The sequence below is a fragment of the Liolophura sinensis genome, chromosome 1 (genome assembly GCF_032854445.1).
Source record: "Liolophura sinensis isolate JHLJ2023 chromosome 1, CUHK_Ljap_v2, whole genome shotgun sequence".
Classification (NCBI taxonomy): domain Eukaryota; kingdom Metazoa; phylum Mollusca; class Polyplacophora; order Chitonida; family Chitonidae; genus Liolophura; species Liolophura sinensis.
In genome coordinates, this window is record NC_088295.1 from 90,296,445 (window position 1) to 90,309,490 (window position 13,046).

The 13,046-nt window shown below is 40.4% G+C and overlaps 1 protein-coding gene across 1 annotated transcript; it reads right to left on the bottom strand.

The window, feature by feature from the left end:
• Positions 1-2,541: 2,541 nt before the first annotated feature.
• LOC135480970 (protein amalgam-like) lies at positions 2,542-12,584 on the bottom strand. Its single transcript, XM_064760904.1, has 8 exons — positions 12,441-12,584; positions 10,176-10,306; positions 8,982-9,204; positions 7,886-8,046; positions 7,077-7,188; positions 6,482-6,629; positions 6,007-6,152; positions 2,542-5,753 (listed from the first exon to the last, which is right to left on the bottom strand). Exons 1-8 carry the CDS (start codon positions 12,490-12,492, stop codon positions 5,635-5,637), a joined length of 1,092 nt encoding a protein of 363 aa, XP_064616974.1. The 5' UTR covers positions 12,493-12,584; the 3' UTR covers positions 2,542-5,634.
• Between the last annotated feature and the right edge of the window lie 462 nt (positions 12,585-13,046).

Below are 13,046 nucleotides of genomic sequence, written 5' to 3' on the forward strand. Positions count from 1 at the left end.
GTCTTTCACAAAGCCAACGCTGAGGACCGATTTACCCCATCTATCACCAGGTAAAGTCATTCACAACGCCAATGCTAAATACCGATTTACCCATTCATCACCAGGTAAAGTCATTCACAACGCCAATGCTAAATACCGATTTACCCCGTCCATCACCAGGTAAAGTCTTTCACAAAGCCAACGCTACGGACCGATTTACCCCGTCCATCACCAGGTAAAATCATTCACAACGCCAATGCTAAATACCGATTTACCCCATCCATCACCAGGTAAAGTCATTCATGAAGCCAACGCTACGGAACCGATTTACCCCATCCATCACCAGGTAAAGTCTTTCACAAAGCCAACGCTGAGGACCGATTTACCCCATCCATCACCAGGTAAAGTCTTCACAAAGCCAACGCTGAGGACCGATTTACCCCATCCATCACCAGGTAAAGTGATTCATGAAGCCAACGCTAAATACCGATTTACCCCATCTATCACCAGGTAAAGTCATCCACAAAGCCAACGCTAAGGACCGATTTACCCCTTCCATCACCAGGTAAAGTCATTCACAAAGCCAACGCTAAGGACCGATTTACCCCTTCCATCACCAGGTAAAGTCATCCACAAAGCCAACGCTGAGGACCAATTTACCCCCATCCATCACCAGGTAAAGTCTTTCACAACGCCGACATTTTTTAATTTGCATCTATAATGCAAATATAATGTCCCTACACACGCATTGATAAATGCCATTGATAAATGCCATTGAAACCAGCATATGTATCTATTTGGTAAAATGGAATATTGTGTATTTCTGATTACATTTTGTAAAAATGGCTCATCTTACCCCTGTCTCCTCTACTTGGCCCTTCTGAAGTTCAGACATTGCCTTTTTTAAAGTGTATAGGTACATGTATTTAACCCAGCTCGGCATTGAAGCCCGGATCTTCCGCTTCCCATGCGGATGTAGGTCTATAACCATTCCACTGCCGATCTGATAAACATGTAGTGAGGGAATGTTGAAAACAATGCAAAAATCAATATCTGGTGGAAGACTTGGTTACACCTGGTATAATATTCAGTAGCCAGTGTTTTACAATACAGTGCAAGTCAAATGATCCATTTCATGTTTAGCGCCGTACTCAATAATTTATCAGTTACAGGTTTAAGATGACAGTCAAGTTTATGGGAAGAGGAAAACGTAAAAACCACCGACCTTCGGCCGGCATTTCCATACCGCATGATTCAAACGTCAGAGAACGAACCAGTGATATGTATAATCCACGATTATGCTGTGGGCCGAGGTTTGGTCCGTTGGCATTGTTTTCATGTTGTACCTGCCTAGCATGCTAAACACTCGGCCACTGATCCGGACCCACCAACCCTGTCTAAGAAGGATAAGGATCTATTTCATCAAGTGTTCAGCCTCGATCTGGCCGTCATGAGCATGTACCATGCAAATGTTAAACGGTATCTGAAGCGATATGGCTGTTATCCCGTCCACATGCATCCAGTATTTTTATTTATTTATATTTGATAAAGTATATTTCAAGAATATTTTGCTTGTACGCCCACGACCACCATTATGGTGAAATGAAACCCGATAGAGCCTAGGGGAAACTCACGATCATCCACAGATTGCTACAAGACTTCTCCACGCATCCTCTATATAGGTTATTGGATTGTATGTATCCATACAGGACCATACAATCCATAACCTATAATTATTATACACCCACTTGTCAAAAACGTAAGTAAATAAACTCGAACGATAAACAATTGGTTAAACCGTGCTATTGATTTCATATCGCGTAACAATAGCGGATAGCCGGTTGCGGATGAATATGGAATACTGAATGGCGCACTTTCTTTGGCTGACGGAAAACTGGGTCAGGCGCACGTGGCCGAAGCGGTACTTTACAAACAGAGTGTAAAAGAAAAGGAACGCAGACGTTTCAGTAAAAATTACAAGTGCAGATATTGAAAACTGCGCCACCGACAGACTAGTGTAACCTTTACAGGATGAGGACGCAAGTGAAGTAGAGTTTGCTGACAAAGTTATCTGATTATCCTTGGGATTCTGTGCGGAAATTAATCGCATCGAAGTCGTGAAAACTTCGTTTGTGTACCCTTGAACTGACCGGCCAGGAGTGGAAGCGCGGGAGATGGTTGACTGAAAGCGCGATTGCCCTGAAGTAAACTCGACGTTTGCTTCTGCTCTGTTCTGTGACGTAATTTAGAATCATACTCCTGGATGCTAGCAAGGGATTTGTGTCCGGTGACCTGCATAATTTTATGTGGAGCGACGCAGCCATGCTTGTTGTATGGTCTGCTTGTTGACAAACAAAAATAGTCCGTACGTGTGACGTCACAGTTACAACTGTCCAATATATTAAAAATATTAGACAGTTGTTTACTACATAATGTAGTAGGCGCTGGACACTTAGGTGTATAATAAACCTTAATACTTCAGCACACCACATATGGACTACGGCAAGAAGTCCATTTTTTACTGTTTTCCAGAGAATTTGATCAATTTGATATAACAATCAATTTAATATATATCTGTACAACTTTTATTTTGTACAAAATATAGGCGTAGAAAATTACATGGCATTTTATTGATATGTAAACTTGTATTTATTAAATCACTTACAAATTAATAATCATTACAAAGACGATGACAACAAAAAAAAAAAAAGTTGCTAAAGTTGACACAAGACTGAAGAGGGATGTTCAACACTGACAATAAACCAGTGTTTTAAATACAGAACGTAATATAAGAACTACCATTTAAGCTAATAAAAACTGAGAAAACAAGTTTATTTCATTGTTATTTAACATCGTACTCACGTTTTTTACATTAAAACGTTAATCAGGTGTGTGTGTGATGGAGTGCCCAAGGTAAAGGACAAGATCTTTGGCAATATTCTGACATTCTTCCTCGTGTGCAAATGTGCCAATGATAGCCTGCAATATTTGTCCCAACACCTAAACCATGGCAACAATTTTCACGATGTATCACATTTCACATCCTAAGGTTTCAAACTGTATAAAAATTGGGTGTAGATTACCTGCATGCTTTTCTGGAAAAGAATTATTGACGAATGATGATGCATCTAGGAATTATCAATAAAAAGCATTGAATGAATGAGTACAATGAATGATAAATACACAGCAAGACTCTCCTACCAGGAATATCCATAGTCATAATGCTCCTGTACAGAGACTATCCATAAAAACGACCGGACAAATATAACATACAGGGGCTACCTCTGATCTTGCTCAGACAGTAACAGTAAGGAAAATATGTGTGCTGTGTAATCTACCTATGAAAAAAAAATGTGAAAAACATGTACATCTATTAAGATATGTATCTATATGTAACTACATGTATATACACAGATCACCGCTCTAGTCAGTGGTTTAAAGTAAAACCCGATTAATCAGCAAAACTAACACCTAGTTTAAATAAAGGGATTGCCTTTTTTGTTGATAACAGCGGAAGTACTGAAATAGCCGCTCTATGGTAGGAGGAAGCATGTTATCCTCCTGCTAGTAAAGAGCGAAAGATGCTCTTCGCTCTTCTCAACTGGCACAAGCAACCTACCTGTCGTACTTCCATGCCACCATTACTAGAATGGTGTACTAAATACTTTTAATAAAACTTTGTACAATTGTGAAATTAAAACATTCTTTGTTATTCTCACATAAACATTGGATATAAACATGTATGACATAGACACTACCATTTTCCTCAACTTCCTTTATAATCAAGAGATACATACAAGCCCATTCTCAATAGCCATGAGGGATTCACCTCTACACTGTAAGGTGCTAACTTAGACACTGACCTAAACATTAGCTTTTATTACAGTAAACAGCCAATCTACATGCAGTAACGAACAAATACCTACAGTGTAAAGTGAATGTTGCTAAAATATCTCTGCAATAAAAAATATTTTCCATATTTAAAATTTTGTGAGTTTCCTCATTTGACGCAGAGTAGAACTTTGCTGTGAATGACATAATGTGTACAGATAACTGTACATGTAGGTGTACCATACATTGGCGGAAGGTCTATATACAGATGTAAGGAGCAGAATGGTGCACATGCCAGGTGAGGGTAATGTTACTGAGTGAGGACAGGGACGTAGCTGGTCAGGGCAATATTTGATTGCTAGGGTAAGGCTAATGGGTGAGGACACGATGTGGCTGGTCAGGGTCATATTTTACTGCCAGGGTAAGGCTAATGGGTGAGGAGAGGATGTGGCTGGTCAGGGCCATATTTGACTGCTAGGGTATGGCTAATGGGTGAGGACAGGATGTGGCTGGTCAGGGCCATATTTTACTGCTAGGGTAAGGCTAATGGGTGAGGACAGGATGTGGCTGTTCAGGGCCATATTTTACTGCTAGGGTAAGGCTAGTGGGTCAAGACAGGGCATGGCTGGTCAGGGCCATATTTGACTGCTAGGGTAAGGAGAGGAGGGCGAGGAGAGGGTGTGGCTGGTCAGGGCAATATTTGACTGCTAGGGTAAGGCTAATGAGTGAGGACAGGATGTGGCTGGTCAGGGCCATATTTTACTGCTACGGTAAGGCTAATGAGTGAGGACAGGATGTGGCTGGTCAGGGCCATATTTTACTGCTAGGGTAAGGCTAATGAGTGAGGACAGGATGTGGCTGGTCAGGGCCATATTTTACTGCTAGGGTAAGGCTAATGGGTGAAGACAGGATGTGGCTGGTCAGGGCCATATTTTACTGCCAGGGTAAGGCTAATGAGTGAGGACAGGGTGTGGCTGGTCAGGGCCATATTTTACTGCCAGGGTAAGGCTAATGGGTGAGGACAGGATGTGGCTGGTCAGGGCCATATTTGACTGCTAGGGTAAGGCTAATGAGTGAGGACAGGGTGTGGCTGGTCAGGGCCATATTTTACTGCTAGGGTAAGGCTAATGAGTGAGGACAGGGTATGGGTGAGGACAGGGTGTGGCTGGTCAGGGCCATATTTTACTGCTAGGGTAAGGCTAATGGGTGAGGACAGGATGTGGCTGGTCAGGGCCATATTTTACTGCTAGGGTAAGGCTAATGGGTGAGGACAGGATGTGGCTGGTCAGGGCCATATTTTACTGCTAGGGTAAGGCTAATGGGTGAGGACAGGGTGTGGCTGGTCAGGGCCATATTTTACTGCTAGGGTAAGGCTAATGAGTGAGGACAGGATGTCGCTGGTCAGGGCCATATTTGACTGCTAGGGTAAGGCTAATGAGTGAGGACAGGGTGTGGCTGGTCAGGGCCATATTTTACTGCTAGGGTAAGGCTAATGGGTGAGGACCGGATGTGGCTGGTCAGGGCCATATTTTACTGCTAGGGTAAGGCTAATGGGTGAGGACATGGTGTGGCTGGTCAGGGCCATATTTTACTGCTAGGGTAAGGCTAATGGGTGAGGACAGGGTGTGGCTGGTCAGGGCCATATTTTACTGCTAGGGTAAGGCTAATGAGTGAGGACAGGGTATGGGTGAGGACAGGGTGTGGCTGGTCAGGGTCATATTTTACTGCTAGGGTAAGGCTAATGGGTGAGGACAGGATGTGGCTGGTCAAGGCCATATTTTACTGCTAGGGTAAGGCTAATGGGTGAGGACAGGGTGTGGCTGGTCAGGGCCTGTGGAGAAGGAATACTGTGAAGATCATGACAAAGCTGAGCAGACTACAGGACACGGCACTTGAAACTCCAGAAATCTGTCCAGTCCTATCAGGCGTGGGATAGTTTGTGGCTGTAATGAAAACAAGAAAAGACATGTTAACTCCTAATGTCACGGCAGACAACATAACAAGGTTTCCTGTTGAAGACTCAAATACAGAGGATCTTTCTATTTCTACGTCTGTGATTACATGTAAATCACAAATTTTTGAAAAAAAAATCCACATTTGTTAATCAAGTTTTCTGTATTTACTAAGAACAGCTAAAGCTATTCACTGTCACTGATTTGTTCAGTTTGGTACCTATACTATTTGAAAGTCCCTTACCTTCCAGAGTGATGGTAAATTCACCATTACCCTTGCTGTTGGACCCCGAACAAATGTACTTGCCATAGTCTTCTCGTCGGACTCTACGAATGACAAGCTTTGTTGTCACACGATTATTTGCCCCTTTGGAGAAGGTCACCTCAAAACTGAAATCAAACAGAAGTACCAGCTTTGTGACCATGTATGCCATGTGTAAATACAGGGATACAACTGTGCACCTTTCTGGAGAATGATACTCTTCACATTCTGGTGATTATCTGGTTGAACGGTTAAACACAAACATTTTACTGGTAGGCCTACATGTTTCTCACTATCACTGGAACTGTTACATCAAAGCTGAGATATCTCCCTTCTGTGAAAATAACTTTTCCCCATTTCTTCCCAGCAGATATTTATTTAGACATCAGATTTTATCCGTATTTTTGGTTTATAACAGAGGCAATACAACAGTTCATATGGTGAAGTGGGCACCTACTTTGGGTCATCAGGCTTGTAAGCTGGACCAGTCCACCCAACACCTTCCTCTTTGGGTTCCGGGTAAGCCGTAACGTCACACAACAACTCCTTTCTGTATCCCACCATCTGACCCACGATCTTTTCATCTGCTGTCACACGAGGGTGAACTACAAAACATGGACCCAAAACAAGGTAATGTGAAATTGATTTCATACTCATGAGTCTATATTCAATATCTGAGATGTGACTTCATGGAGATCACAAACTCAAACACACCTGTGACTGTAGTAATCATTTAGTTTTACACCTTTAAGTCAATTTGTCTCTACATCTTTCCGAAATTAAACCTGATTTTGGCAAAGCCTTTCAACATTTGGCAAGCCTTTTAATATGCTACACTGATAACATTGACATCAACTTCAGTTCATTAGGTATGTTTGTCTATTCATAACTTTCAATTCTCTTTATCAAATGTACATAGCTTCATACTTGAAGCACTGTGCAAAATATAACTCAATAGGGTAAATGCATCTGGCATTAGTTAGCATAACAGAAATGGTGATTTGTTGATCAGCTGTCGCTATCAGATCTTCTGTGATAGACAATTTACTCACAACTGATCTTCACGTTGATAACTCGGACATCTTCTCCAGCCACGTTCTCTGCTCGACAGAGGTATTTGCCCCTGTGTTCTGCACGAGCTGTTGGGTAGTACAGATGTGTGCTCTACATTTAAAAAAAATAAGCACAACTTGTACCATGATCTGCCTGACACGCCTCACTACAGCAACTCTATTTACTGATTTGAAAGCTAATGCTGTAAGTCTTAGCTGGAAGAACTTCTGTTTTTTACACTTCATTATTTATCCATCCAGTAAGAAGAATGTTTCCTCATTGCTTTTATTCAGTACAATTCTGAAGTGCAACATAGACGTAGTCCTCATAATTGTGAGAAGCTATGGCATAGCTGGTTATTCACTGTGTCAGAGTGTTCCAGGTTGTTGTTTTAACCCATACACAGATTTGCTGACATGGAGGACAAAGCGGCAAAATAATTCCACAAATCTGAAATTATACTGCACTTCTACAATGTTTTAATTATTCCTCAACACATCATAAAGGCAAAGCAATAATACTCCGTGTACATGAAATTGTGAAATTCACTCACATATGTATGAAAACAGGGGAGTTTAGTGTATAAAACTGAGATACGTCAAGCTTTTATTTAGAATCAAATTTAATGTCAGGCTTTCAAGAAAATCCTTAGATACATCTCAACATTACAATTGCTAATTCATTGCAGATTTGACATCTGAATGTTAAGTGCTGTCCTAGATGTACACTTGAGCATTACAATTACACGACCTGACTTGTGAATCGTCTGGTAAACGGGTAAAAAAACAAAAGTCTATTGTTTGCTTACACGTAGTTCCTTCCCCCCACCAGGCAGGTCGGCATTGGCCAATCTGGTCCAGACAATGGCTGGTGCCGGTCGACCTGAGGCATTACAATCTAGGGAGAGTTCCGCCCCTTCTTCCACTGCCTTGTCACTGCTTGTCTGAAGACTGTCGATCTGTGGGATCTCTACAAAATGCAACTTAACATGAGAAGGAAATTCAACATCTACATTTGATTGATAATTAAGAATTTCACAATTCATGCTAGGGCAGCAGTATTTATACTGGTTTATGGTTGGACATTGTGAAGGAACCTGGAGGGACCAGAAGTAAACTGTCAACCATCTCCAGGTATCTGGCATTCCACCGGTACGCAGCCTTGAGTTGGTCCAATAACCTTCAGTCGGTGCAGACATCATTGATAATCAGACAACCCATCATTGATTCTTATACATTTTCCACTGTTTGACAGAATAAAAAGCACAGCTTAAATATTTCTGCACAACGCACATGTTTGTAAACAGTGCCACTGGCATACTGGAGCCTTCTACACTTCATAGACACAATCGGCAGTATGCCTGACTGACACTGCTGGCGTCACACACAAGCCAGTTCTTGAAATCTGGGAACTGAAGCCATTTATCGCTAAAACAACAGTTGCCTGGCATGCTTTTTTTTCACGCACCAAATCACTCTCAATGACTATAGCATAAGTTCTTGCCACCAAACCAAAAACTGGCGATCTTAGCGCCCTCCGAAAAGGAAGTCTGTAGTGGTGCAAAACTATGACCACGTACATACCACTGGCGGCCGCTCTAGGTGCATGCCCATTGTCAGTTGATTCACAGATTCTTACCACCGAAAAACTTTCTTCATGTGACACAAACAAAATCAAGTACTTTCAAGGACCTCCACATAAAAATGGACCAAATTACCAAAATAAAATTCAAGTACTTTCAAGGCTTTTAAGGACCCCTGTGAACCATGAGGAGGGCCCACCCAATTACCACTGTACAGAGCACTGAAGAAGAAATCTGAAATAACACACTTTAGAATTATCAAGCACCTGTACTTGAAAGAATGGAGGAAATTCCACTGACCACTGAAGGAGCATATACATACCTACAACTCTGACGTATCTGGACTTGGAAATGTACGTTTTGGGTTGGGTTTCCACACGGCATAGATACAGCCCTTCATCACCTTCTTCAATATTCTGTATCCTCAGACGCCATGATATTGAAGTAGGCTTGAACACTGAGTACTTCTGCGGCTCCTGAGATGTAGTGTCAGTTGTTAGGACTTTTACAGGTGTCTGCTCTCCAGACTTCTGCAGCCACATCACCTGTAAAACAACAAGATTGGTGTATAATCAGCTTACTGCTCTCTACCTATTAAAATGAACGAATGTATGATTACGACTTAACAAGCCTGGAAACATTTATTTACTTTCGTATTTAATTCATATTTTATTCCATACTCAAGAATGCATAAAATAATTTACACCCAATAGTATCAGTGGCCAACAGCATGAAGTACAGCATAAAGTTCTACATACATAACACTGTCAACTAAGTCTTTAACACTGCAGATAAAACATTGACAATCTTGTGTTGCACAAATTTAAAAATCACTTCCTTGCTTGAATTGCTAAATGCCATTTGGGCATTACTTACATATCATGGCAAGACACTTATACGCTCAGGGCTTTAATTCAGAAAACATAGATGATTAATTGATATTTTCATGCGAATAATATGCATGTAAATTGAATTTGAATAGAAAAACATGACTGAGCCTTCACTAGTAGCATAATTTATCAGCTGAGCTTCCTTTTGAAGCTTAAATTTAATAAATTACACCCCTGTAGGTTATAGTATGAAAAATGTGACACAGCGGTACTACATTTGTACCTAATCAACTGTAGCCATCTCATTAAGTATACATGAACTCTTAATTAACCAATAAATAGAATTTACTGCAGAAGTGTTATTTCAAACTGTAACATTTCAGGTTGAAAGTGATGTGAAATTAATAATGCTGATATCCAAGAGAGTACTGTAGATGCCGAAAAGCACAGCTTATCACAGATTTACTGCATTCTTGCAAAAACACTTTGTCTACATCAAACAAAGCATTTTAATTTAATTTTTTAATACAACCACATAACTCTCATGTTAATTAAGCAAGAGCAGCTTAAAATCTGTTTTGGTTTATCGATTGCAAGTTCACAGGGAGATTGTCACATTAGAAATATTTAGCACACGAGAGTCGAGTGAGATTATTAGGCGGTCTCTCCGTCAGTTGTGAACTCACATTGGTGTCTGCTGGTTTGTTCTGCACTACACAGACCAGGTCCACATCCCGGCCCTTCCATGCTTGGATCTCGGTCACCCCAGCAACAACAGCTGGCTCAGAGATGTCAATGATTGGATCTACAGCAGTACCTGGACATACACACAGAGACAACACATGTATGCCTAAACATCTGTCAAATACTTATTTAGAGAAACTGCAGCAAAATTGAGAATCCTAGAGAGCAAAATGAATTAATCATTTCACAACAAATAGGCCTATCTCACACCCTCACAAAGTCCACATAATCTTTCATGATTCAAAGGAGTTGAAGTCATATGAACCCAGAAAGACAAGAACGCTTCTTTTTTTATTATTTCATCTTTTCACTGGTGTTTAAAGGTATGCTAAAGAAATGAGTGCTGGAGTAAACCATCGTTCTTTATCAGATATGTATGTACTTGAACGCCTTCTTGATGTAATGGTGCAGCTAGGAGTCAGAGATGGACTTAAACATCAAGGCCAAGTCTTTACCACTCAATTATGATACCTACCTACTGCATGTATGCTTATTATTTTCAAAGATAGAAGCTGCAATAATAATATCTGATATCCTGTTTACTTTTTTTGTAGCCAGCTTGCATACCTGTGCACTGAAATGGAATATGGGAAAATCCAAATCCTTGTTTAATGTTGTCCTCCACAAGTGACAAGTATAATATACACATATTTGTGGCATGCTGTTTTATGATAATTTAGAAAAACAACACTTTATGGTGAAGTCACATAAACAGCAATTTGAATTAACGACGCTAAGTTTTCTCTGCATGAGTACTTGTATCAGCCAATAGGCCTATATCTCATCCATATTTTACAAAGAGTCTCCAGTTGAAATGGTCAAACACCAAATTGTGTACTCCAAATTACTGTCACGGATACAGAAAAAATTGGACAAAACCTGCCGAAATTTTGTTGAAAATGAAGACAAAACTGATCAATGGAAATTCAAATGTGATTTGTATGACATGGTCAAACAATTAATGCATCACATTTCAATTAAAAGCATTGAAGCACTATGAAAAAAAAATGTCTAGAAATATATGTGTATCCGTTATCAGAAGGGAACTAATGAATCGATGAAAAAGTCTATGTGTTAGAACTGTTTGTAAATATACTTAAAAAAAAACACTTTTCATTTGCTTGGCAGGGATGTTAAAATGTAACAGGTCAGAAATTGTTGTCTTTATAAGGCAAACGAACCATACATGGGTAGTCATTACTATTCAACAACTGGTAGCATGTTTTTGTTTATGATGTTATTTACTTTTAAACATGATACTCCCATGGAAATTGGCAAAGTGGTTTGACATCCATTCTGTTGTTCTGTATTTATTATTCGCCGCCTGAACAGGGGGCCTCTGTTGTGAGCAAGCGAAAGCAGATGGGCTAATCCCCTGTTAAAACACAGCCTGAGTCCTGCTGTGTCAGTTCCACAGGCCAACATTAAACACTTTGAAGAGCCCGAGTTGTTCCTCCTTCTGTGTATACCTCTATGCTTGTTTCGAGATTTTTAAATGGTTTTATTTGTTTACATATTTATTTATTTACTTAGTTATTTCAATGGTGCTTTAAGCCATCTAAGAATTTTTCAGAATTAAGGTCAGAGGAAGCTGGGCAGAGCCTGGGGGAAACTGTACAACATATATACGAATAAGCACACATAAATCACTGATCAACATGAAGGAATCTCAATGATGTATGGGAGACAGGGGAGACTTTACATTATGGTACTGTTCGCTTAAAACTACTTACACAATTAGTCTACAGCCTACAAATACGGTACTAAGAGATTCATTCCAAGGTGGCAGAAATATTACCACTGGACACTGTAACTTGTCCAGGACTTCCGTACTTGTTGTTACATGTATTATTTTATCTGTTTCAAAGGAAATGAGAAAATACAGTTTGAACAACTGTGCCCATGCATAGTGCACACATCAGACCGCTACAAACAAGGCCGACAAATGTTTAAAACTTTCATTTAGACATTGTTTCACTCGTTAAAGTACGTACCCTAGGCCTACTAATAATAACAGTACGATCGTGACGATACAAGCCTACCGTAGTCTTATACCTACATCAATGAATCATGCAGTTTAAAAAGTCCTATGTCATGAATCATACAAGCGCGTCTTCCGCCATTTTCTACCATGGCGTTGTTGTTTCACATGAAAATCAAGCAGGCAGAAGTTTCTCATAGACGACATTTATGTGACAATTACTTACCTGTTCCGAAAAATGCTATCAACACTGTCAAAAAATGAATAACTGGAGCCATTCTGGAGTAAATTGATCTCCTGTTCGGCTTTCTATCACACTCATTCGCACAGGACTAGGTCATCGTTTGTAGCTTTCAGTTCAACACCTTGACCTACTTTAGGTTAGCATACCTGTCCAACTGCGCAGGTGTATTGTCGCCGAACGAACGGGAATGTCGTGGGTGTTAAAACTGCGGACTGAAAATAAACAGCGGACACGGACTTGTGCAACTACTCAAATAAAAAAAAATCAAGATGTAACCTATATATGAAGTTACCAAGACTACCGGTGTAATTTAAATAATTTGTTTATTTGATTGGTGTTTTACGCCGTACTCATAGCAAACATGAGCTGGGCTGGAACTCACAGCGACCATAGGCCTACTAGTGAGAGCCTTCTGGGTTAATGCGCCAGCGCGGCGCGATAACCCAGAAGCCTATAACCACTACCTCGGCCACAGAAGCCCGAAATTTAAATGAATCTATGGCCACATAAATAGAGCCTACCATTTCAAAACATTCCAAGCAAAGAAAAGGTAGAATTAGATGTGACACGGTTCAGCAACTACAATGT